Here is a 25607-nt window from a genome sequence, read left to right on the forward strand (position 1 = left end):
TATGTCACACACTATCAGTCACGTATGAAGGGAATCTGCTGTCACAGTCCTGGATTAATGCATGCATTCCTCCTCTCATGAGTATTCCTTTGAAACTATGTGTGTGCACTGGAACAAAATTCTAATGAAACATATTTGTTGTATGTTTACATGCACTAAGATCCACTGGGAGTCATCTTTGAGATAGTACCAACTTTTCGTGCTGATCTGCTCTCAGCTTGCCTGATACATTCCTGCACCATGAATTACCCTACACGAGCCCGTCTGTGCTGTATGGCAATTCCTATTTTACATCAGCCTATTTTTATGTACACAGCAGGACGATGGCTTCAGTGTGAAATCTCTAATTACCCCTGTCCTGCGCCGACTGATTCCAACATGCGCTGGCAAATTTCTCAATTTAGTCCCACCACCTAGTTTCCTGCACTTGTAGACTGTGCTTCCCATCTCTTAGCACCCGTTCTGTCACTCTAATGGTCGACCAGTAATCCAATCGTAAGTAAGTAAGTGCTTTAGTTCCCATATACCACATACAATCGAATATGGACAGGTCTTGAAGAAAAAAGCTGCGTGAGCAGCTTGACTAAGTCCTAACTTGACTAACTTGAGAGCTTGACTAATCCATCCTACGCATTGCATGGCGTGCCCAGCTCTATTTTCCCCTTAATTTCAATTAGAATATCGGCTATCTCAGCTTGCTGTCTTCTCCACGCCGCTCTCTGCCTGTCTCTCAGCGTTACGCTTAACATTTTTTCCCATCGCTCTTTGCACAATCGTTAACTTCTTGGCGAGTTTCTTTGTTAAACTCCAAATTTATGAAGCATACCTTAGCACAGGTAGAATTCTTCTCAAACGTAGTGGTAAGCGCACAGTCAGTATCTTGTAATGCCTATCTTATCTTATCTTAGAGTATCTTGTAACACATTTTATTCTGTAAATTTGATTCTCATAATCAGGGTCCTCTGAGTAATTGCTCTGGATAAACGTACTGCTTTAGAGACCCTAGAGGCTGACTGGCGATCCCTTTGCCTTGTTTCCTTGCCAGGCTACTAAACATTATATTTGTCTTTTGCATAATAATCTTCAACCCCACTCTTGCACTTTCGCGAACCGAAAGTTGCTGAGATATTCGCCGTTGATCCTAACATCTTAGCATTCCCTGTTTAATAGCTTGAATACTTCTTTGAAGCATAGAGCCTTGAAGAGTTTGTGTCTCCTTGCCTGACCCTTTATTGATATAAACTTTCTACGAGGAACTTTTGAAAGTAAGTTTCGTCATTTGTTTTCAAATGGAACCTTTATTGCCAAAAAATACATCATGGCATCATGAACAATACACCTTGCAATATTTGTCCGTATGGGCAGGCCCAACATTGATACATTTGTCGAAGTGCGTAATCAGTTTCAAGAAATAACTCTGGTAAAACTCGCTTGCCTTCGATGAAAGGGCTGAGACATGAAGTCTTACACCATACACGATATGTAGGCGTTCATGGTTGGCCGATACACTAGTCACACGTGCCCATTCATGACTTATAATAACACGCGCTTCCAGTTGCGAACACGTTATGAGCACACGACTGTCTGCCATTGTGATTTGTATTCGAATCACATCGGTCATGTTGCTCTGCTGCTATTGTGTCTTCATCGGTGCTCTGCACATGCGCCATTCCTCCACCGCTGACGCTCCTTCCATCGTTGAACCAGCAAAGGGCCTGGATTTTAATCGAAATTGTCTGTTTAACCTGGTGTGCCAACTTCTTGAAAAAAAATGACGAATCTTACTTTCAGAACATCCCTCGCAGATTTATTGTGGAGAACCAAATTAGCTGTCGAATCTCTGTAGATATTCGCCAAGATATTCACGTATTGATCCTGTGTTTCTCGATTACGTAATGTCTTTATGACTGCTAGTATTTGTACTGAATCAAATGCCTCTTAATAATGTTTGAAAGCTATATGGAGTGGTTGATTGCACTCTGAAATTTTGTTGATTACGTGATGAATGACATTTTATGTGATGTGTTGTACAATACTCGTTCCTTAAGCCAGCTTGTTTTTTTGTTTCACTGAAGTCAAGTGTTGGCTTTATTCTATTGGAAGTTATCTTGGTGAATATTTTATACAAAACTGAAAGCGAGATAATGGGTCTTTAATTTTTCAGCTCTTTGTCTCCTTTCTTGTGGATTAATATGTTGTTGACATTCTTCCAGCTTTCTTGAAATCATGAAATATATTTGGCATTGAATGTAAAGAGTCCCAAGTTTTTAAAGCATAGTATCTCCTCTACAATTGAATAAATCGACTGATATTCCATCTTCCTGAATGGAATAGGAGCCCGCGTCTTGTCTCGCAAGGCTATCTAACTTTATCCCTAATTACAGAAGGAGCCTCTGTATCCTGCTAATTACTACTACGAATGAAGGTAGCGTGCCTGCTATGGGTGCTGTACAGGTCAGTATAGAATTCCTCTGCTGCTTTTACTATATCTCAGAATTTGCTGATGATATTACCTTGCTTAAATTTCAGTGCATACACCGTGGCTTGTCCTATGCCAAGTTTTCTTCTGACTATTTCACGCTGTGTCCATCTTTTTACTGCTTCCTCAGTCTTTCTCAAGTTATTCCTGTTGGTTACTCCTTAAGTCCCAGAGCGCCACAGGTAATGCGCGGCTGTAAGCTTGACCAGGTCTAATTAATGCTGCCAACAGCCTCTCAGTCTCACAATGTCAAAAGAAGCCCTTGCGGATGAACGAGATGCTTCAAAATGAAACATGGGAATTATTCATACAAAGGGCTTGCGCAATGAGACGGGGCTTTTGCCAACACGTTCCTTTGTATTGCTATGTGGCAAGGATCTCTGAGATTTCGTCTGGCCGAGTCCTTTCATGGCAAGAAGCTTTCGTGAAACGTTGGTCACTTGACACTAAGAATTTTTATCATTTTATTTGGTACTTGGAAAAATAATGGTGCTAAGACGAGGCAGCTCTCATTTATGTGGATCACGTATACATCACGAATTATTCAATAACCTGAAACTGCAATATTTGTTAAGTACCTGTTCCGTACCAGTTCTTGGGCTGACTAGTTTATTTTTTTTTCAGTGCATGTTTCTCACTCAGCGAAAAAGAAAAAAAAACTTCGAAATCCGTCTGCAGTAGAGTAGTGTCGACAAGAAAAGACTAATTCGCCAGTAGGAACACATTCATGTTTTACAGCGCAAATACATGCTCCTGTCAGCCATGATTATTTTTACTTTTTAAATCCTATGGTGGCCTTGATGGCACAATGACAACATGCAAGTCTACTCTTGCTCGTGAGGACAACGCTCAGGAAGATACTCTTCGACTAAAGCATCTTCATTTACCGCGCTTCTGGATGCACACACAGTGAACTCAATCTTACGGCAGCAGGTTTTGAGAATTAAGAGCAAATTAAGGACTCCTTCCCTGTCGGCAGATAGTTTCTTCTAGGCTAGTTGAGTCACTAAGTGCAGGGAAACACACGGGGAAGGCGGAAGATATAAATTCAAGACCATGAGCAAAACGAGAACAAGATAAAAGCGCGAGGCAACACTTCGACAAGTGGACTTTTTCAAGGTGACATATGCTTTCCTCGGCACAGCATATATAGGTAGGACTTTCGAAAGCGAGTGGGGATAAGGCGGGTGTGCAAGGCAACTATGGAGGGTGTGTTAGCGGCGTGCGCGTTGAATTGAAATGAAAGGTGTGCTATTCAACGTTGGTGGAGACTGTGAGGTAGCGTCGTGTGTCAGCCAGTTGACGTGTGACGGTAGGTACCTTTTCTTCGTGGAAGGGCCAGGACGACGCGGGGGGGGGGGGGGGGGGCATTATCTGCTTTGCTGCAGGTCAGCGAACTATCGTCTCTCTGCAAGACAGAATAAAAGAAGGGGGATATAATCGTGCTCGTGGAGAAAATAAAATAAAATGGAATAAATATACAAAGAAAAGAACAAATCAAAGGGAGAAAAAAACACTAACAACCCAATGAAAAAGAGCTAAGTGCTTTGCCTATAGTTTAAGATCTAACATAGCGAATGGATTCTGAAACAGCCTCTGAAACGTTTAAGCCTTTCTGTTGCAATGTCATGAACTTATGGAATAGGTACAATTCTCTGTATTTGCTCTCTCGCAGAACTGAAATTTTATTGTAGGATGTAGAGTTTAAGCTCATCAAAGTTATGACCTGGTTGGTTGTAATGCTCGGCGAAGGCTTTCGGAAGCTTTTTAGCTGTGTCCGCACGATGTCCGCTTACCTGCCTCTCATTCCCTGTCTGGATCACCGATATATTATTTCTTATGGAAGGAACATACAAGCATATAAATTACATAGGAACAAGTGCAAGCTAGTTTTCACTTCGTGTGTATAGCTATTTGCGGTGATATTAATTTTATTATCAATACGAAAGTGCCTTCAGGTTTGGCAGCTAGGGCGAGAACATGCTTCAATTACGGGGGAGTGATGACATCCTTCAGATATGGTCGGTTTGCCCATATCTCCAAGCGAACTCGACTCCCACCAATGATCTTGGGTTGTAGTGATTTATTTACCTCCCTCTTAATTACCCGTTTCCATATTTAACTTTGCCTTCATTAACACCCCACATCATGCTGATTCGGCTTCTCCGGTTCGTCTTCACGCCTTCTTATAAAGGAGTTGAAGGACTAATTTACCCTAAATACACCAAACCTCGTTGGTTCGACGAGGTGGACGTTTCGACGTTCTATAAATTTGGCGCCATAATGCGAGACATCAAATTTTTTTACTCATAAGCGATCTGAGGCTTTTGCCTTAATAAGTTTTTGAGATCACTGGCCATACTTGTTTTTCACGCGTTAATCCCTCGAACTTTGGCATCAGATCTTCATCGAAGTCAATGGTCTTATAGACGGCACACATTCATGCCTGAAGAGGCACAGCCGGACATCCTTAAGAATTTTTTGCATGCATAGTAGCACTGGGGACGCTTGGTGCGTTTTCCGAACGCCGACAACTTCTTCGACTTCAACTGGAGTTTGAATCGTCTTTTTATTTCTCCCAACCGAAAGTGGACCATCACAAAACCGCAGTGCGTTGAGCCCGAACCCCTGCCGAACCCGGATATATTTCGGTTCAAAATCCTGGTCGTCACCAAGAAAGCAGATAGTTATCGAACAGTCTACTGGCTTGAAAAACCTTTAGCCCCAAACGCTTCGCGTAGACGCTAGTGAGCGTTAGAGTGTGGTAATATTAAGGCTTCGCTCTTTGCTTACCATGAAATTTTCGAACGCAATAATGAAGCGACAACAATCATTTGCGATGACGTAAAATTCTTCACACGTAAGGAATCGCAATGAACCTTGCACAACTTGTCAGAGGGAAAAGCAAGCACGAGCCCACTACAAGCAGGTTCAAGTGTCATGAAGTGAAGTATATTACAACAGCGCTGTCATTTTTTAATTCATAATGGAAGTGATGTCTGCCAAATTCTCTTCTGTAAAGTCCTGCAGTAATAGCCCAGTACCACATTTCAGAGTTCTTCCTTTCGTGCACATATTTAGGAATTTTCAAGAACGCTAACACACACATGATAATCATCGTCACAACTATTTCAAGGGGCCATTGCTTCTGCCCGATTATTTACAAACAACGTTCGCTGGTACTGCCCCATTGATGTGCAGTTAGAGACATTCCTACAGAACTAGTGGCGCAGGTGTACGTCACCATGCCGAAATATCCAATAGCTTCACGGGGTCTCCAAAGAAGCAAGGTGCAAATCTGGGCTAGTCGCTTGGACATGATTAGAGTAACAGCGCCCCTAGATATTGGCAAAATAAATAGCCGCGTTCCTTGCTTTCTGTTGTCGAAGTTCTGTCCTTCCAAACGTTAGTTGATTTCTTACGAAGGCATTTGTATGTTCACACATCGAAGGGTAAATTTGCGACGCGAAATATAAAGGTGCAGTCGAGTGGGCGTAGCACTGTCAAGGAGAAAGCGGCACAAAATACAGGACATATATAGCTGACTGTGCTGTGTATTGCATTGCCTTGTTTCGTCCGTGATTGGTCAACGCAAATTTTAGTTCGCTTACGAAAAAGCTAATTCAAGCGCCTCTTTCCTGATGTCTGCCCACAAATCCATAAACGAAGCTTTCTCTCCTTCCGCCTTAATTTTCGCCTCGAAGCGTTGAAGCTGGTCAGGCTTGAAGTAGTTCTTCCAATCGCCAATTTGAGCATTCCTCACAATGCTGTACTTTCTGCAGTCCCCACCGTAACCGTCCTTACAGGTCATGTTATTTCTAGTCATCATACCCTCCCACTCCTTGCTGCGCAAGTTCATCACAATGACACTCTTCATTTGGCTGGGTGAAGACAGTTCCAGGATCCGGGCTAGCAAGCCATTTTCACCGTCCTCTATAATCTTGACATGGCGATCGCCAAGAAAGCGTGCCAGTTTTAGTACGGTGTCGCGGGGCTCCCTTTTCAGCTGCTCGTAAGTGAGGAAGAGTACGTTGGCCCTGTCTCTGAGAGCGTATCCCTTGGCTACGTGGTCAACATAGGAGCCGTATCCAAAGTCCTTGTTCAAGAAGTACTCAAAGAACTCGTCGAACGTGCCGTCCTCGAAATGGTAGACGCTGAGGTTGGTGACCATGTGAAACAGAGACACACACACGTCCCAAGGATTTCTGGCCACGTACACATACCTGCCGAAAGAAATAAAGAAATAAAAGATAGTAGTACATCGATGAGTATCAGAAACTTCACTGACGCTCATTCATGCAGACTGAATCACACAAAAAAAACTCGTGAAGAGTGAAACCGCTTTCGGAGTAACATCAGTAAAGCGATAGAAGCCGCTTAACTTATAAGAAGTCGGGGGAAAGAAGTGGTGTTCTAGCTTTTCCCGAAAGAAAGTCAGTAAAAAATTGGTAAGGTGAAGGTTTAACTAAGAAATAACATCGAAAACTAGAGGTTTACTAAAACCCACAAGGTGAAGGATGCATCACGAAACTGTAAAATTTCAACCTGCGTAAAGGGGCAGTAAGGTACGAAAGGCTTTGGTTAGGGTAAAGGTATGTCCGACGTATTATAACTTCAACTTTCCTTGCAGGCGCGTTAGGCGGCATTATTTTTTTATATGAAGCACGTCAACGAGCATGCCGTTTGTTTCGGCATGCTTCATGCAGCCACAGTTCCTAAACCACGTGGAGCAGCTAATTACGGCTTTCCCTTGTATTAACGCTCTCTCTCAACTTGTGTTGTGGTGGAGCGCGCCAAGGTTAACGCAGCCGATCAGCTTAAATGATTGGTACAAATACGTCCGTATTTCAGCTGTTCGTACATTTCCCCAATTACGAACATGCCGATGTGGAAGATGTGTTTCACAAATTAATAGAAACTTTAACTATCTAAAGTATCAAAGTGAACCTCCTCACCTAACTGCCAGCTCGGCTGACCAGCCTTCGTGTCACCTTCATTTTTCGTTCGCGAACATGCGCGGGTGACCTTGTCGTGCCGCGTTGTTTTGATGCCCTTTTCAGGAGGCCTGTGGTTTATTCATCACATTTTGCGGACTACTAACAATGCAAGAACTTCGAAATTGGTAGCGCGTGTATACGGCGTCGTATCACACGTTCAGCTTCCGCAGCACACGTTAAAAAAAACACACTTGGCCTCCTTTGTTTGTGCGGAGTTATGCTTTGATGCAGCTTCATCTATTAAAAGCAGTGAATACTGCATTGTGAAATAGTGTATAATACTGGGTTTAGCGCAAACATGAGTCAAAATCTAAACGTGCAGTAACCCATTTTAATTTCAATGAGTGACAGCGCGTGTGAGGACTCGCTTTTCTTTCAAAATAGACGTTTAAAAGTCGGTGTAGGTATTGAGTACATCACACATAAAATATTAGAATAATATGATAATATGCACATACAGCGCGCAAGAATTGGCCTTCAGAAAACTCAAAAGCCCGATCCTGAACTTAGCGCGGTAAAAAAGCGGGCCTACCCGAAAGTACTGCTGGGCAAAAATATGGGTCGCCCTCGTAGGTATGTGTCGTCTAAATATCTTGGCTGATACCAAAAAGGTTACCGTCAAGACAAATAAGCAGTTCAGCTTTCCTTCCACTCCCCCCACGTGAGGGGTGACGCGATAGAGTGCCGTGCACAGTGACTCCATCCAATTCTCGCCCCCAACTCGCTCAGGACGACATTGTCTCTGATCAACTTCAAATTAAGGTTGAATAGACTTTCACATTTTTTATACTTTCACGAAATCTTTAACACATTTCTGGAAGAAGTTCTTCCAGCGCCGGACATATTCCATACGCCTTGTCCGGTCCTATTGTCATACTTTAAAAATGTACTTTAGAAGGGTCCTAAGGGGATGTAATTCATGCTGCTTCATGCATTCAAGTGAAATTTTGAAGTCTTTACATAATTTAGGTATCAAGGTGTTCGTTACGGGTGTTGCCGATGTATGTTTTCTTCCTTGCCATATCACAACTCCACATTCGATAACCTTCCGTTGCCGAATTTTCACAGCGCAGTACCAAGGCGCCCGTTCCTGTGGTGAGCGTCGACGTCGGTCTCGGCGTAACCGAGCTAACGAGCACAACAGCGAAGGCTTAACGAGCGAACGCGTAGCGGCATACGAAATAGTACGCGAGCCGCGAATGGCGGACACTAATGGCGGAAAACGGTTTTATGAGGATCCGCCTGACAGCTCGACGCGTACTCGTATCTGGTTTCAGCAGGACCTTTAATTTCTTACTATGGTGTGCCCACGCCAGCTCTCGCTTGCGCTTGTTACTTGGTACCCTTCATGCTTGTTTCGTTTGTCATGGTTAGCCAATTTTTTGTAATCGGAGTGTATGCGCGAAGCGAATTGTGTAGTACTTTCCGGAAGCCAAATGGCACCAGCGATTAGACTGGAACCATTCGACAAATCATGTATAAAAGCCGATGACCTTGACCCGCAGATAAGATTTCCCACAATTTACCGACTCTGCTACACGTCTGTCTCAAGTTTTTTCCCTAAATGTATTGCGAAATAAAAATAAGTATAGAGCTGCACTCAAATTTCGCATTAGGAAATTAAATAATAGTCGGTGAATTTTTTTAATCACTTTAGAAAGGCGCGTGTGCTTCTGGGAACAAAATACTTTGTTTTTTCAACTTCATACTTGGACCCTACCTCTGAAGACGCAACAGAAGGCTAAGGAAATATTCGTTCCCTGGGACACATATTTCAGGTTTCGTCTCTTTGAATAGTGTTTAAGTTTGCCTGGTCATTACCTTATGATGTCTTTAGAGCAAGTGCTTAAGGTTTCTCTCCCTGTACTAACAAAAAAAAAACGAATCTTTTTCCATCATTTGCATACTGAAACCTTGATTGAGAACCCATGTTTACAGCTGCGCATATGGTACAACCAAAAAGATTCTTTTTTCCATCACTCGACTGCCGAGTCTGTGACAAGCCTTAGCCAACTGGCCATTTTCGTAGACTGTTCGGATGCTGTATATTTATGGGATATCTTGCAGGAAACATTGGAAAAGGAATCACCCGTCACAGCCAATGACATAAGATTGCTTGCTGTAGAAAATGATAACGATGTAGCAATATAGTAAGAGAGAGATACATAATTTATTTGAAAGAAGTGAGAGATACTTGACATGAAAACTGTTTACAGCGCAAACACATGCAACCACAAAGTATAAGGGACAGGACAGAAGCGCTTGTGTCCTGTCCCTTATACTTTGTGGTTGCATGTGTTTGCGCTGTAAACAGTTTTCATGTCAAGTATGCACCAACTCGCCCAGAAAGAAGTTTTAATGAAGTGAGAGATATCGGCCTGATATCCCGTTAATACACAGAAAGGGCTTTCCGTTTAAAGCTTTACGGACATTTTACTGTATTAATACAGTGGCTACGCTGTTTTACACGAAACAGACAGAATTCCGTATTTTTGTTATGCGAACATCCGTATTATTGCCAGGAAAACTATACACGCTGTCTGGGGGGGGGGGGGGGGGAAGGAGGGGGGATGAGCGCTTGTACTTTGTACTTTGTAATGCGTACGCAAACTGTACGCATTATGAAGATACGTACGAAATGTGAGAGTTAGCCTTCTACGAAAAGCTGCAGTAACAGATCGTATAAATATATATATACGCATCCTCTATTCACGTCGCGCTTTGCGCGCATACAGACCTTGTAACGCTCATCATATGCGCAAACATATGCGTGTGCTTGAAATGCTCTCAAATTAAGCGTTTCGTAGTTAATAATGCACCATATATGTTTAAGTGAACGAATAGCCGTGGGCATACTTGCCTATAGGCAGGTTGCGCACGTAGTTCCCGCGCCTACTAGGGCGCCCCTCGCGGCGGCGAGCGCGGAACCGGCAGGATACGACCGGCTCGCTTGCGTTCGGAAAGCCTCTATGTGCGCTGTTTCGCGCGTAGCTGTTGCCTTTTCTGAGCAATGCCGAAGTGCAGCCCGAGCTGTTGAGTAGTGGGCTGCAACAGCACGTACACCAACTCACGAGGAACAAGGTTTTACAGGTTTACAAGCCGACCATATGAACCAGAGCGGCGTCAACACTGGATAGCGCTCGTCCGACGGCATAAGCTGTTTTATGTTCCGGCGTTATGCCAAGTGCGTTATAACGCTGAATTCTTTGCTTTTACAGCAATGATGGCAGCAACGGGACACCTGCAGTCAGTGGCGTAGCTAGGTCGTCTGGCACCCGGGGCCCATAGGTCTTCTGTCCCCCCCCCTCCCCCGGGTTTATTCGAGGAAGGCGAGGATATCAACAATTTCCGCGTGTCTCCAGACGTATATGACACCCCCACCCCCACTGGCCCCTTGCACCCGGAGCCCACGCCCCCCCCCCCTCCCCCCCTTGCTACGTCACTGCCTGCAGTCCGTACCGGGATATGCAGCAAACAAAGTAGTTTGTTCCCACACTATACCGCAGTAAAACTGTGGAACTCTTTCCCAATCCTCTCCCATTCAAACAGCGCTAGGGCTTGCTGAGAGATTTAAGGAGGGGTTGCAACCGGCTGAGCTGGCATACACCCTTCTGCGCCCAGCATATCAACGAAGGGGCAGATGAGATCACCAAAATTTTTGACAACGTGGTTTATTGGAACCTCCTTCGCACGCACTGAAAAATCGCAACATAAAAGTATCGCACTTCCAGTAACTTGGGCGAAAATATTTTCCCAGCATAGTCTAACAACTGGTAAGTTCATCCCCTTTTTTGTGTTTGGGGAGAGCAACGTTAGAATACCTCTGGTAGGTCTTACGAGTCGTTCGTACGCCCCACGTTCTTGGATGAGATGTTTTGGATTCGTATTTGCCGTCCTGTATGTACAGGGAAACTACCGCGGCGTCCTTGCACTTCCCAGCGATACCAGCATGGCAATCGCAGCTCCCCGCTAGGATTTGTCTGCTGTCGCCGATCTTCAAGAATTAATGTCGCCTATAATTTCATGCGTCAACACCATAGATAACGAAGTAACTTAAGCTGAGCTTCACGCATCTCGCTGGTGCATTATTTTTCGTTTGCGGAATAAACCTAGCAGTCACTTCCGGTCAGTGCGATTTCAGCACTTCGCTCACGCCGTAGACGTGCCCCACTTCAAATAGACGACTTCCTTTCTCTAAATTCTTTTCCCTAAAAAAGCTATGAAGATCTTGTAATTCCCGAAACCCGGTTAAAATTAATATCGGCACGCTGTTTCGCGCCATCGCTGCCGTTTGACAGGACGCCAAACACGCAGCGCGGGCTGCTGACGCCGTGAGTAATCCTACCACATTCGCGCAACTATTCGTCAGATGGCGCTAGGGGTCGGAAAGACAGGGTGCCGCCTAGCACTTGCAACGTGCCCCAGGCTCTCAGGTGCTGGTGCACCGGGAAAGGCATCGCTGCTCTACGCCAAAAATTGTGCGCACTAGAAATCAGTACCGAAACGCAAGGAATGGTATAATGACTGTAACTGCGTTTACACTTAGCAACAAATTGCCTCGAAGGGAACTGGCGGCCTGTAGATCAAATAGCAACGGCCGGAGGAAATTTTTGAATGCGGGAAGCAATTAACCGAAGAGTAAAAGGGCTTCGCAGAACTATAATTTAGTTGGTTTAACTCAGTCCCACAAGATTACCAGAATATCTCGTCTCTGTCAGTAACCGTCCATTCATTGACAAACAACGATTAGGCATAATCTTCCTTGTTCTTGTGCTGTCAATTGTTGCGGTAAGATGTAATCACAAACATTTGGCGCTTCACCTTGAAACAAGACCGTTGTGGACGCACGTTCTTGTACGGCAAAATAAAGATCGCGAGCATGCGCCGATATGTGTAGAAATTACGGGAAGGTGACTCACGATGAAGGACCTAGTACCGTGGCAGTATTGCGTGTATTATAAAGCAGATTTATTGGGGTTCGTAGCGACCGCCGGTCCTGGGATGCACCGAGCAGTTCCCGAGCTCGAGCCACTGCTGCGCGCTTGATGCTGCCGATGCTGCTGACTTTGTGCGCACGTTCGTCATCTTCCTTACAATGACCGCGCGGAAATAAAGGATCCATCCTGGCGACTTAGTTTTCTGGAAGGACGGTAGAATGGTGATACGGCTTGAGACGCTGAACGTGAACGACTTCGCGGTTACGACGTCGCATGTCGGACGGCGGCGCTAGCGGCTCAATCAGGTAATTCACGGGTGATGTTCTCTCGAGAACGCGGTATGGCCCGTCGTACTTCGGAAGGAGTTTGGAAGCGAGCCCAGGCGTGCGGTGTGGCACTAACAACCAGACGAGAGCGCCCGGGAGAAAAGTGGGAGTCGACTTCCGGGCATCGTGAACGGCTTTTTGACGGTTCTGGTCGTCCGAGGTGAATCGGCGGGCCAGCTGGCGACATTCCTCGGCGTGTCTGGCGGCTTCCGAGATCGGCAGGCATTCAGATGGGTCAGGCCGGTAGGGTAGAATGGTGTCAATTGTGTGCGAAGGATGACGGCCGTAAAGAAGGTAAAAGGGTTAGAATCCGGTAGTGGCCTGAGTCGCGGTGTTGTAGGCGTAGGTGACAAACGGAAGAACTAGGTCCCACTTAAAGTGGTCAGGTGAGACATACATGGTGAGCATGTCACGAAGAGTTCGATTAAAGCGTTCCGTGGTACCGTTAGTCTGTGGGTGATAAGCAGTGCATTTACGATGAACAATGGCGCATTCAGCAAGCAGTCGTTCGATGACTTTAGATAAGAAGGCGCGGCCTCTGTCGCTTAAAAGTTCACGTGGACCTCCGTGACGCAGGAGAAAACGACGAAGTATGAAATTGGCGACCTCCTGCGCTGTAGCATTCGGTAGAGCAGCAGTCTCCGCATAACAGGTTAAGTGGTCTACCGCAACGATTATCCACCTGTTGCCGATAGGAGTCAACGGAAGTGGCCCCTAGAGATCTATGCCCACGCGATCAAAGGGTCGGGATGGGCATTGTCAGTGGCGTAGCAACAGGGGGGGCCGGGGGGCCGTGGGCCCCGGGTGCAAGGGGCCAGAGAGGGGGGGGGTGTCATATACGTCTGAAGACACCCCTCTTTCCGCCGGCTACACCCGGGGAGGGGGGTGACAGAAGACCTAGGGCCCCGGGTGCCAGACGACCTAGCTACGCCACTGGGCATTGTAAAGGCTGGAGTTCACCGGCGGAGTTGTGCGGTGGCGCTTTGCGGCGTTGGCATTCATGACTAGAGCGGACGAACTTTCGAACGAAATTGTACATTCCCCGCCAGTAATGGCGGTGTCGAAGTCTTTTGTAGGTCTTGAAGACTCCCGCGTGGCCACACTGAGGGTCGACGTGGAACGAGGAGCAGAGCTCTGATCACAAGATTCTCGGAATGACGAGTAACCAGGTGTGTCCCTCTGGGGCATAGTTGCGTCGGTATAGTAGCTGGTCGCGAATCGCAAAACGAGGAACTTGGCGCCGAAGCGTACGTGACGCCGGAACTTTCGACGTATCCGAGAGAAGGTCTAGCAGAGATGCAGTCCAGGGATCATTACGCTGTGCAGCAGCGATAGTGTCAACGTCCAGAGAGGATAATGTACAATCGCAGGCGGAGTGGTCACTGGCCTTCGGGGGAAGCGGCGATCGGGATAGCGCGTCAGCATCTGAGTGCTTTCGCCCGGAACGGTGAACCACGTGGATGTCATATTCATAGATTCGCAATGGCCAGCGGGCAAGTCGGCCCGATGGATCTTTGAGCATCGACAGCCAACATAGTGCGTGGTGGTCGGTCACTACGTCAAACGATCGGCCGTATAAATATGGGCGAAACTTGCCAAGCGCCCAAACAATGGCCAAACACCCCTTTTCTGTAACGCTGTAATTCGTCCCCGCCTTGGTTAACGTGCGACTCGCGTATGCGACGACGTATTCTGTGTGGCCAGGTTGACGCTGCGCCAACACAGCGCCATGGCCTAGCCTACACCGCTTGCATCGGTATGGATTTCGGTTGGTGCTTGAGCGTCAAAATGGCGAAGAATGGGTGGCGTCGTGATAAGGCGTCGTCACACGCTGGAGACCATGATGAGAGTTCTCTAGCGCCACCAAGGAGCTGCGTGAGAGGCGATATAATTGACGAAAAATTTCGAACGAATCGCCGGAAGTAAGAGCAGAGGCCGATAAAACTGCGTAGCTCTTTCATACTGGTAGGTTTTGGGAACGCAGTAACAGCACGTAGTTTCTCGGGATCCGGGCGAATGCCCTCCTTTGACACGACATGGCCTAAAATTGTGAGCTGACGAACAGCAAATTGACACTTCTTCAGGTTAAGTTGCAACCCGGCGTTCGTCAAGCAAGTGAGTACGTGCGCGAGGCGGAGCAGGTGCGTTGCGAAATCAGGGGCGAGCACCACAATGTCGTCAAGATAGCAAAGACAGATTTCCCATTTGAGGCCACGCAGAACATTATCCACCATTCTGTCGAACGTAGCAGGTCCGAAAGGCATCACGGTGAATTCATACAAGCCGTCTGGTGTAACAAAAGCAGTTTTTGGGCGATCGGCCTCTGCCATCGGAACCTGCCAATATCCTGATCGCAAATCCAGCGAAGAAAAGAACTCGGCTCCCTGCAAACAGTCCAGAGCATCATCAATGCGTGGAAAGGGGTAGACGTTCTTCAGCGTGATCTTGTTCAACCGTCGAAAATCAACACAGAAGCGTATGAAACCGTCTTTTTTGTGATGAGGACCACGGGAGAGGCCCATGTGCTTTGGGAAGGTTGAATGACGCCTCGACGGAGCATGTCATCGACCTGGTCTGCAATGACGCGACGTTCCGTAGCGGACACGCGATGTCGCAGCGGTGAGTGAGAGCCAATGTCGATGTAATGCTCGACCGTCGATGCACGGCCAAGAGATGTTTGCGCAACGTCGAAAGAATGGCGGAAGTGCTGAAGGACTGCGAGAAGTTGAGATCTCTGCGAGTGCGTCAGATCTTCGTCGATGAATGGGCTGAACACACAAGTCCATGTTGAGTCGGGTACGGAGAGGGCACTCAGTTCATGGTCGGCAGTAGAAGGCACTTCGTTGAGGACGGAGACCATTCGTGTTGAATCGACCGACTCGACGTAACCAAGGCATTCGCGGCGGAACAGTGATAGCGGCGACGAAAGATGATTGGAAATGGGCATCGTGCTGACACCAGCGGCAAGGTCAAGAGCTGCAAAGGGCAAAGGAAGCGCTTTTCTGGTAACAAAGTGATGAGAGGGCATGAAGAAGACCGTCCCGTCAGATATGGTACTACAGAAGACTGGTACGAATGCTGAAGAGCACGAGGGAATACAGGTGTCTTCTTTCACGAGAATTTTAGCGGCAGGATGAGCATCGACGGAGGCCAGGTCACCAAAGTGGAAAAGTTCAATCTCAGCCCGAGCGCAATTGATGATGGCATTGTGGCGTGAGAGAAAATCCCATTCTAGAATAACGGCGTGGGAGCACGATGAAAGAACTATGAATTCAAGTATGTACAAAACGTCCTGTGTGGTCACACGGGCAGTACAACCAGCGGTAGGGCAAATGGGTTGAGCACTCGCCGTTCGTAGCGACAATCCAGACAGAGACGTCGTCACTTTACGAAGCGAACGGCAAAACTTGGCATCCATAACTGAAATAGCGGCACCGGTATCGACGAGGACGACTGTGGCGACATTATGATAAACACATCAATCACATTGGAAGGTAAAGGAGGAGGACTTCGGCATGTCGACACTTGCGCAGTTCTTGCCTCAGGAACTGCGTCGTCTAGTTTCCCTCTTCGTTAGAGACGGGTCGTCGACGCATAGGGGAAAGCGATCGGCGACGTGGAGAGGGTGATCGGAGGCGTTCGAAGCGAGGACGGCGATCAGTCTGGGAGCGAGCTGGTGAGGGGTCGAAGGGTCCGTAAGGCGCATTTGAATCAGGCGGCACATAGGGCGCTCGGCGATCGTCATCGAACGCCTGCGATTGGCGGCGGCAGAACCTTGCGACATGAGCAGGACATCTACATGCGAAGCATATAGGGCGATTGTCCGGTGAACGCCACTGGTTAGCGATGGCAGTGGTGTTCCATTGGTTGGGAGGGGGAGGGAGGGTGGTGCACAGGCTGCTGGAAGCGACGCACGGGCACAGTGCGAGGGGCCATTGCAGAAACTGTGGCATAAGTGACTGGTGTAGTCACGACATCCTGCTGGTGAACAGCCGGCAGCGCTTCTGTGACCTCTTCGTGGATCACGTTACGGAGATGAGACGGTAAAGTGCTAGCAGACTCCTGAGTGACGGACACCAGAGACAGTTGTCGTGCGACTTCTTCGCGGACGAAGTCCTTGATTTGGGTTATCAGGGAGCCTTGTTCTGGGCCGGTGGTGAGGCTGCAGACTGACGCCGCATTTGGTGTGGGATGTCGCCTTGTCAGAGCCCGCTGCTTACGTAATTCATCATAGTTCTGGCACAAGCTGATGACGTCGCCAACAGTGCGCGGGTCCTTGGCCAGAAGCATCTGGAACACGTCATCATCGATTCCCTTCATGACGTGCTTGATCTTTTCCGCTTCCGTCATGGCAGCGTTCACACGCCTGCACAAATCTAGCACGTCTTCTATATAGCTGGTGAAAGTCTCACCCGTGTCCTGTGCGCGTGTACGCAAACCCTGCTCGGCTCGTAGTTTCCTGACGGCGGGTCGGTCAAATACTTCCGTAATCGACGTCTTGAACGCCGACCACGTTCGGATATCCTTCTCATGATTTCTGAACCAGAGACTGGCCACGCCCGCGAGGTAGAATGATACGTAAGCCAGTTTGTCCGAGTCATTCCATTTGTTGTGAACGCTCACCCGTTCGTAGGACTACAGCCACTCTTCAACCTCGTTGTCGTCGGTTCCGCTGAAGATAGGAGGCTCCCGCTGGCGAACGGTGCCAGCGCATGGGGCGGGTGGCGATGGAAGAGTCTGCTGGTCGGCGTCCGGCATGGCGGAGGGTAGCGTCCGAGAACGGAGTTCCAGGATGGTAGAATGGAACGTTACCCCGCACGGCTCCACCACTTATAAAGGAGATTTATTGGGGTTCGTAGCGACCGCCGGCCCTGTGATGCACCGAGCAGTTCCCGAGCTCGAGCCTCTGCTGCGCGCTTGATGCTGCCGATGCTGCTGACTCTGTGCGCACGTTCGTCATCTTCCTAACAGTACTGTCAAAAAGAAAACAAAAACAAAAAGGAAAGGAAGAACGCCTTGGGCCCGGTTCGCGTGACGATTCAAGCTTTTGACCCAGCATGCAACATCATTTGTTCGATGTGCTTTATCCATATATATATATACCCTTTAATTACATGTGCCAACCAGCCCAAATTAGCCCTATACAAGAGGTTATTGACGCGTCGAAGTGCACTGCGTTGCAGTGCATTGGAGCACTGGAGTTTGCTATTCGCAGAAGCAAACCGTCTGGTTGACCTCTCTGCCTTTCTTCTTCTTGCATTCTCTATCTCTTTGTATAATATGCACTACCTTGTGGGAGAGAAAGCGTTCTCCTCTTTCACAATTCAAATAATTGTCAAGTAATTATTTTACTGTTCCAGCACCTAGAGCACAAATACAAAAACGATTCTGTTTTGTTCATTGCGCTGACAGAGTGTGCCACCAGGGGGCAGTGCGCGCTACGCTTCTGATCTAAAGAACGGTAGAGAAAGCAGCACATGTGTAGTCAGCCTAGTCAGCGGGATTTTACCGTTTCATGCTGCGAAAATGTTTAGTTTACCGTAAATATGTCTTGATTTGTACTCAAGAGTGGAGCGAGGCCCCAAGGAAAAAATATTGACGCATCGGGAGCGAAGAACCAAAGCGGCGGATGGTTACGCTGCTTGAGTCTCGGCATGTTCGAATTGGCAATGTTCCCAATGTGTCGCTGTGTGGTGTACGCTTGTGTTCTCGTGAAGTACGGTCATAGCGCGTGTATATTTGTGCTGAATGTGTTTCACTTTGTCTACAAAACTCCGCACGCTGCGGCATCGAAGGAGTTGTCCTGTGTTCGAGTTTACGTATGCGCTTGGACACGCGATAGCCTGCTCTCAACGGACGTTCCAACAGTCTACGCGTCCTCGTAACTTGCTCATGAGGTAAGCCCATTTTGTTTTTGTTTGGTTTGCATAACGTAGGTGTTAAAAGGATGCGTGGTAAGCCGGCGTCGCGAGCAGAAATATTGTTTCAAAAGGCGACTAAGCAGCGTCTTAAGGCAAGAAATGACGCAGGAATGGACCACCTATCTTTTTAGATCGGTTTCAGTGGTTGCGCAATCGGCTCGATGGCGTTCGCCTTTTTCCATGTGACACTTCTAACCTCTTGTCCACTTGCGTTAAAAGCGTAGAATAAAACTGCATTCAGTTGCGCACTTGTATTGACGCTTGTACCGGCTTGATAGCATACTGTATCCGATACGGCAAGGACTTCTGTTAGAATATGGAACTAAACGTTCGAGATAATAGCAGCGGCTCACTACATGGTGGTCGTTACTTTCTTTCTTGTATGCAGGCTTTTATTGTAGCGGCTAAAAGAAGAAGTCATTCGCTCTGGCTGCTCTGCTCTATTTCCTTGGTGCAACTGCTTACAGTGCAGCAAGACGTTTTGTTTCGAATGATGTCAGGGCGGTCAAGGCTTTCGTGTCAGTAAGCAAGCTCTAAATGGTAAATCACTTAAAAAAAATTCTGTGTACAAGAGAAGCGAATGCAAATGTTTCAGTTGATTACAAATATTTCCGTTGTATTGCTAAAGCCTGCAAGTGCATATGCATGGAAATCAGATTGTATTGATATTTAGCAGGAACAAGGTAACTTATATTTACTAATTATTCGTTTCATTTTACTGAAAGACTAGTTGCTGTTGCGCTGCTGGAGCTGATAAGGGGTCTGCTTCCTGCAATGGGTCCACCTTTCTCAAGTTGTCGCAGTATTGGTGCTCTCACAATGGATTTTGTCCTCAGCTTTTTCCTACCTGAATCATGACCATCTACCTAGCTGTGTAGGTTATCACTGTTAGTGACGTTGGATTGCTGGTGGACAAGCACCCCTTCATTATTGCAACACATATGACGGAGCGCTGCTGTGGCAGTATGCGAAGGTGGTAATAAGTAAGCCAAAATAGGTTCTCTGAGTTAATATTTTACTATATTGATGTCATTCGATTGTGGTAAAGCGGACAAAAATGCTAAACAAGGAGAAGTAATTTTTACTTGCACTTCGTAGGCTGTGCAAGCAAGTGAATTAAGCTGTTACACATAAAATGGGACAATTGTAGATGTGTTATACAATTTTGCAGATCAGAACAGCTTTAGAGTCAAGTAATATACCACTGTAAGCTCTTTATAAAGCATGCAGCAAGGTTCAGCGTTGTAGGAGACTGGCATCAACAGAGGTCTATTTACTGTGAAGTTCAAATGAGGTGTTCCTGTTAGGGTGACTATGCAAAATTTATGCTTCAGTTCTAATCTTCTATGAGGCAGACATAGATAGGAAAATTGATTTCTTTTCAACAATGGCAGAAATGCATTGGTAATACTTGTATACATAGACATTGCATGCCTATTGTTTAACCAATGGTGCCCCTGCATGTTTAAATTACCAGGCCTCTGACTGAATAATGTCGTCTTTTGTTAAAAACGAGAAGAAAGGAAGTTAACCGAGGGGCCCGATTTTTATTAGTCATATAATAAGAAGCCAACCAACAGTGACACCAAGGACAACATAGGGGAAAAGCTTGTTTTAATGAATGAACTAAAGAAACGATAAATTAATGGAAATGAATGTGGATGAAAAACAACTTGCCGCAGGTGGGGAATGATCCCACAAGCTTCGCATTACGCGTGCGATGTTCTACCGACTGAGCTACCGCGGCGCCGTTTCCCCATCCACTTTTTTGGGTATTTATGTTTCCCAGTAGAACTCTGGGAGTGTTAGCCAGCGCCTCCACTCAGAAAGTGTGGCAGCAAATGTGGAACATCCTTTCTGCCGGAGGCGTCACGTGAGTGTGATCTTTTTTTGTTGAAGGCAACTGGTCAATAAACCCGCACATGCTACCTCAAGGCATCAATGTTGCCGCATTCGAGATTCTCGTTATGTAATAAACGATAAAAAAGGAAATTAACCGAGAGCCCCGATTTTTATTAGTCATCTCATAAGAAGCCAACAAACACTGATAGCAAGGACAACATTGAGGATATCAATTGTGCCTGATAAATGAATAAAACAAACGATAAATTAATGGAAATGAAAGTGGATGAAAAAATAACTTGCTGCAGGAGGGGAGCGATCCCACAACCTTCGCATTACGTCATGTGTGAAGCCTGAGGGGAGTGGCCATGCTGTTAAAAACGTTTTCAGTGTTTTTGAAAAGTATTGAATACGTCTCAATTTCATTCATGTGTTGCCGGTAGATGGTCGCCTGCAATTCCTAGATATATGTATCAGTACAAATATTAGTTCTATTTGTTGGATTTACTACCCTAGGAGTAAGAAGCCCTTGCTTCACTACCGTTCTGACCACTCCAAGCTTGTAAAGAGAGGTATGGCTGTTAACTGCCTGAAAGCTACTCTGGTAAAGTCTTGTGTGCACCAGGTTTCCTGCGGCGTTCAGTAAAAAGCCAGCTGCTTTGGCAGGGCAGTCACTAAGAGCCTTATAAAACAGGTAAAAAAACATACACTCGCACTCTCTCTCACTGTGTTTGTTCGTGGCGTCCATATGATCGGGTGCAACCCGCAATACCGAAATGAAACGTTCTTGTAACATTTTTTAATGGTAAATTGAGATAACTTTAAAGCAACAGTCAAACAGAAAGGAGGCCGAGCACCGCGGGGTCGAAGCAAAAACGGAGAGGACGCGAACGCGCTCGCGGACGCTACATTGATTTCGACGGTGCGACGCCCGATGTGCCACGGCGAAAGTACAAGTGCTACACATGAAAAGAATTGACGCAGCGAACATGCACAGTGAGCACCACGACGCGAAGCACAACCGGAAAGGGCGAGAACGTGGCGGTTCTCTTCACCTCCAGGCGCCTTCCGTTTCTGGCGATCGCGACCCCGAGGCTTCAAACATATTTTCAGCGATTTCGCAGAAGGGCCCTCCAGGCTTACGCGTAAGAGGAGTAGCTAATCGTGTGCGCTCTGCCGCATCTTCTTCACCGCTATTAAATTGATTACAGACTTTACAATAAATTTTAGTGAGCGAAAAAAGAATGGGACGAATCTGACAAAGATGAAGTGCACTTTCCAGGTTGTGTGGGTGGAACGACTATCAGGTGCGGGCTTATATGTCACAACGGTCTATATCTTCATCTACAACCACGATGGGAGAATTTTCACACAGTGGTTGCAACGCGTTTGCGCCTCGAGTCGATAATCATCCCCGTAAACTGGAATGCACAATGAAGTGCAAGACCTTTTCCGATTATTGTACCGTATCAAGTAAGAAACTGAAATTCAAGGACATCATAGGCGGTCTGTACAGAAATTTATGGGGTTGCTGGGATCTGGATTCCTGGCCACTGTTGCCTCGCAAATTATACATGTTGAAGCCTTCTAGTGCACGTCCGGCAAGCAGAGGCGTCGAAAGAGAGCTTGGAAGAACTATACGCGCCACGTTAGCGTAGAGGTATGCAGGGGGCAGTAACAATGCGTAATTAGCACACAGAAGCCGAAACGAGACCCACAGGCTATCATTCAAACTGCGCGCGCCTTAAACCGGAAGCGCAAGTGTGGCTTTACTTGAAGGATAAGGCAATTTATGGCCTTCTAGCACAGGGAAGACTAAGAAAAAGACGTCGAAACGAATCTTGGAGTGAGAAAGAGGCAACAAGTAAATGTATAGGTATGTACACGGCAGATTGCCGAGATGACCCAGATGAATGGATTCCGGAGATAGTGCAGTCATAAAATTGGGCTACTTCTTAAGCTAGTGCAGTCTAAACAAACGACATGGTATTCCAATGCGCCCCAAAATACCTTTAGTTTTTTTTCGATCTCCACCGCGGTTGAGTAACCTTATTTTATTGATTACTGTATACAAAAAGATGTTTGTAGCGGTAAGCGGCGCTTGCTCGTCACCTTCTCTCCGATCATAACTGTGCTTATAAACGTGGCCAACGAGAACCAATGGTACAAAAAATACAGTGGCATTCCACAGAATCGGAACGTCCCACTTGATAGGTGCTTGATTAGACAAGTACAAGAGCCAAGAAGTAAAGAAGCCGGCAATGAATGGAGAAAAGAGTAAGAGGAATAAAATATATGATCAAAGCGTGCAGTTAGCCAGGAGAGTTGAGCAACAGAGCAATGAAAGAATTACCAAAAAAAATTGGAGTCGCCTACAGAGGAGTCGGCAACAGAAACACCTAGATCTTTAAGTGAACAAAACGGAACCAGAGCGAGAAGCATTAAGCGACACAACAGTGTAGAAGGAAAAAGGAAACGAAGACTTTTCAGTAAAAATTAGAGAAAGCTTCGCTTACCGCGTCTTTCTACCTATCTGTAGGATCCGCCCAATTTTTTCAGTGTCTAGCGAAAAAAAAAGTCAATACGGACGCATACAGAAGGCAATACTATACACTTACAGGTCGATTGCTCGTGTGCATTGCCTTATGTCTGTCACTGTCTCAATTACTTTGTAATAAACAGTAGAAAAACATTTTCAATAACTGCTCATAAGCGCTGCTCGTTAACTTCGATGGTCTTGAGTTCTTTATTGCTGGAGCCTAAGTCGAATGCTCGAATGTTTCTTTCATTCCACCTCAATAGGTCACCTCAGCGTAGTGAAGCTCCTACAACGGATCGGCATAGCCACTGAGCAACATTGTCCTGCGCATTATATGAACATGCTCACTTGGCTTCGTTGCTCATGAACTCTGGTTGTGGTTGGAGATGGGTGACGAAGCATCGCAACGCCAGCGCTGGTCTCCAGTCGTCGACGCCAACGTACTCCATCGGGCGGGTGTTCCTGGTGAACTGGTCGTAATTCTCCACGCCTTCTCCTTCGTTCAGAATGAGTTGGATGATGTACTGCACCCAGTGTGTCCCGCTTTTTGGAAACGACCACTGCACCAGATCTCCCTTGGAGGCTTTGAAATTCAGCGCTTTCCTCACCAAGACCGGGTCGACATTTGGACATCTGGGTAGGCCATCTACTATTTGGTAGAAGGGTCCTCGTTGCTCCATTGAACCTAAAATTGTTTTAAATGGCTTTATTTGTGCAGGAGACAATACAATATAACGCGAGTTCTAGACCTGTTGAGGAAAATAAAATGAGACAATAGATTTGCTCTACCTAGGAAATAACGTCTGGAAATAATGCAGCATTACCACGTCGCCCACGTTGCAGTTAATTTTTTTTTAAGAACTGATAGTCCAAGTTCACGCGATTTTTTGTATTAGTTGCATTAAAAACTTCAGTTGCATATAATTCTACTGCATAATATAAAACGTTCGCATTACTCAGGCATTAAAAACATTTCCCGCATGTAAGCGTTTCGAGCACACAAAGGGACCGACAACCGCCGAGAACGTGGCGTCTTATAAAGGTGGAAATGAAAAAGACTGATTTAATAAGGCGAAAGCCTGAAGGGACTCATACACCAGAAAGTCTGGAAAATGCGGCGTGCGGTAAAAAAAGTCATCAGAGCTCGCCTCGCAGAGACTCGCGCTCGTGCCACTGCTCGCCCGTTCGTCTCTGTTGTCTTCCACAGATTGCTCCGATGCGGATCAGGTAATTTGGATAGGGTCAATTCAGCCACTCAAACCCATGACGTTTGGTGCAAGTCGCACACTCGATCTTTGTTGGAAGTCGAATCCATGACCTTTGGTGTTAATTAGGGTGAAGTTAATTAAGACACGTTTAATTTGGCTGCATAAATTAGGGCACTCGAATCCGCGACATTTGGCGGGAGAAAAGAAGTAGTAAGAAGCAACCGCGCATTCGAATGAGATCTCAAATAATTTAATGAATGTCGCTCGAGCGCGCAGGCTTTCGCCTACACCCTCTTTGGTGTATGCTAAAGGAACTGTCAATTTATTATGATTGATTCAATCGTTCCACTGAATTGGAGTGATTACAATTTTAAATTCACTCAAAATGTCGCTCAATACGGCATGTCGGGACGCTTTGCGTGGGAACTTTGTATTATACAGCTGGATTCCTAGTCAGATCAGAGATCAGAGATAACTCTGATAATATCGTAGTTATTACGTGCACCAAAATATTGACTTGAAAATTTAGTTTACAGGCGTTTGCGCTTTACTCTGTGCGTATCGCCATATGAGTAAATTCACGCTTCAGCCCCAACCACTGGCACGCGTCGGCAAGCTTCGGCACGCGCCGAAGCTTCAAAAGCGTCGGTCGGGAACAGGGCGAAGCGTGACGACGCACAGCGATTATGTCGACTGCCCTTGCTAGAAGTTCGCCGACGCGAGGCGAAGCTTCGCCAGCTTGCCCGAAAGAGAGGCTACGACGCGTCGCCGGCGTCAACCAATCGGAGGCTACGAAGCCTGCGGCTGCTGTGCCTATGATGGCCGCCCATGCGAAGACGCCGACACCAACGATCGTCCGAGTTCGTTGGACGCACGACGCGCTTACAGTGTTGCTGAAAGACAGTAATGTAACAGTAGGCCGACAACGACACGACCGGTGGCCGTGGGTTGTGGCAGTGCGACCTGGATACAAACCGACTTCGGACGACGCCGAGAAATCCAACCAACTCACTGGGTTCCGCCGGTCTCAGTGCGATCGTCTGCTAAAACTTCCAACCAAATTACGATTGCCGCAGCGTCTGTGCTATGTGTAGGTGTACTTTCTTGTTCTCAAAACGAATGGTAACATGCTTCCGAACTCTGAAGACTGGATAATAAGCACTCGACTAGCGCCAATGTTGTTCACGTTACACGTAGGCCTAGCGCGTCCTTCAAGTTCGTAACTGGCGAGTGAAGGAGCCCAGCTGAGAAACTCAAAGGAAATGAATTTTAAGTTCCGTTTGGCGCTGCGGTGATTTAAAATATGGCACTCCTGTCTTCGTGCGATGTGGTGAATGAACCGTGTGGAGCATCAGGTG

The 25607-nt window shown here is 46.7% G+C and overlaps 1 protein-coding gene across 2 annotated transcripts in view; it reads right to left on the reverse strand.

The window, feature by feature from the left end:
* Positions 1–1278: 1278 nt before the first annotated feature.
* LOC126524611 (sulfotransferase 1C2-like) overlaps positions 1279–25607 on the reverse strand; it is a 138709-nt gene continuing 114380 nt past the window's right edge. Inside the window, exons 2-3 of one of the 2 annotated variants that reach the window (XM_050172912.3) lie at positions 23390–23726; positions 1279–6702 (exon numbers count right to left, since the gene is read on the reverse strand). In XM_050172912.3, coding sequence (XP_050028869.2) covers positions 6087–6702; positions 23390–23726 — 953 coding nt within the window. In that variant the 3' untranslated portion in view covers positions 1279–6086. The remainder of the gene's footprint in view (positions 6703–23389; positions 23727–25607) is intronic. The other variant, XM_055067389.2, reaches the window with a different exon arrangement.

The sequence above is a fragment of the Dermacentor andersoni genome, chromosome 3 (genome assembly GCF_023375885.2).
Source record: "Dermacentor andersoni chromosome 3, qqDerAnde1_hic_scaffold, whole genome shotgun sequence".
NCBI lineage: Eukaryota > Metazoa > Arthropoda > Arachnida > Ixodida > Ixodidae > Dermacentor > Dermacentor andersoni.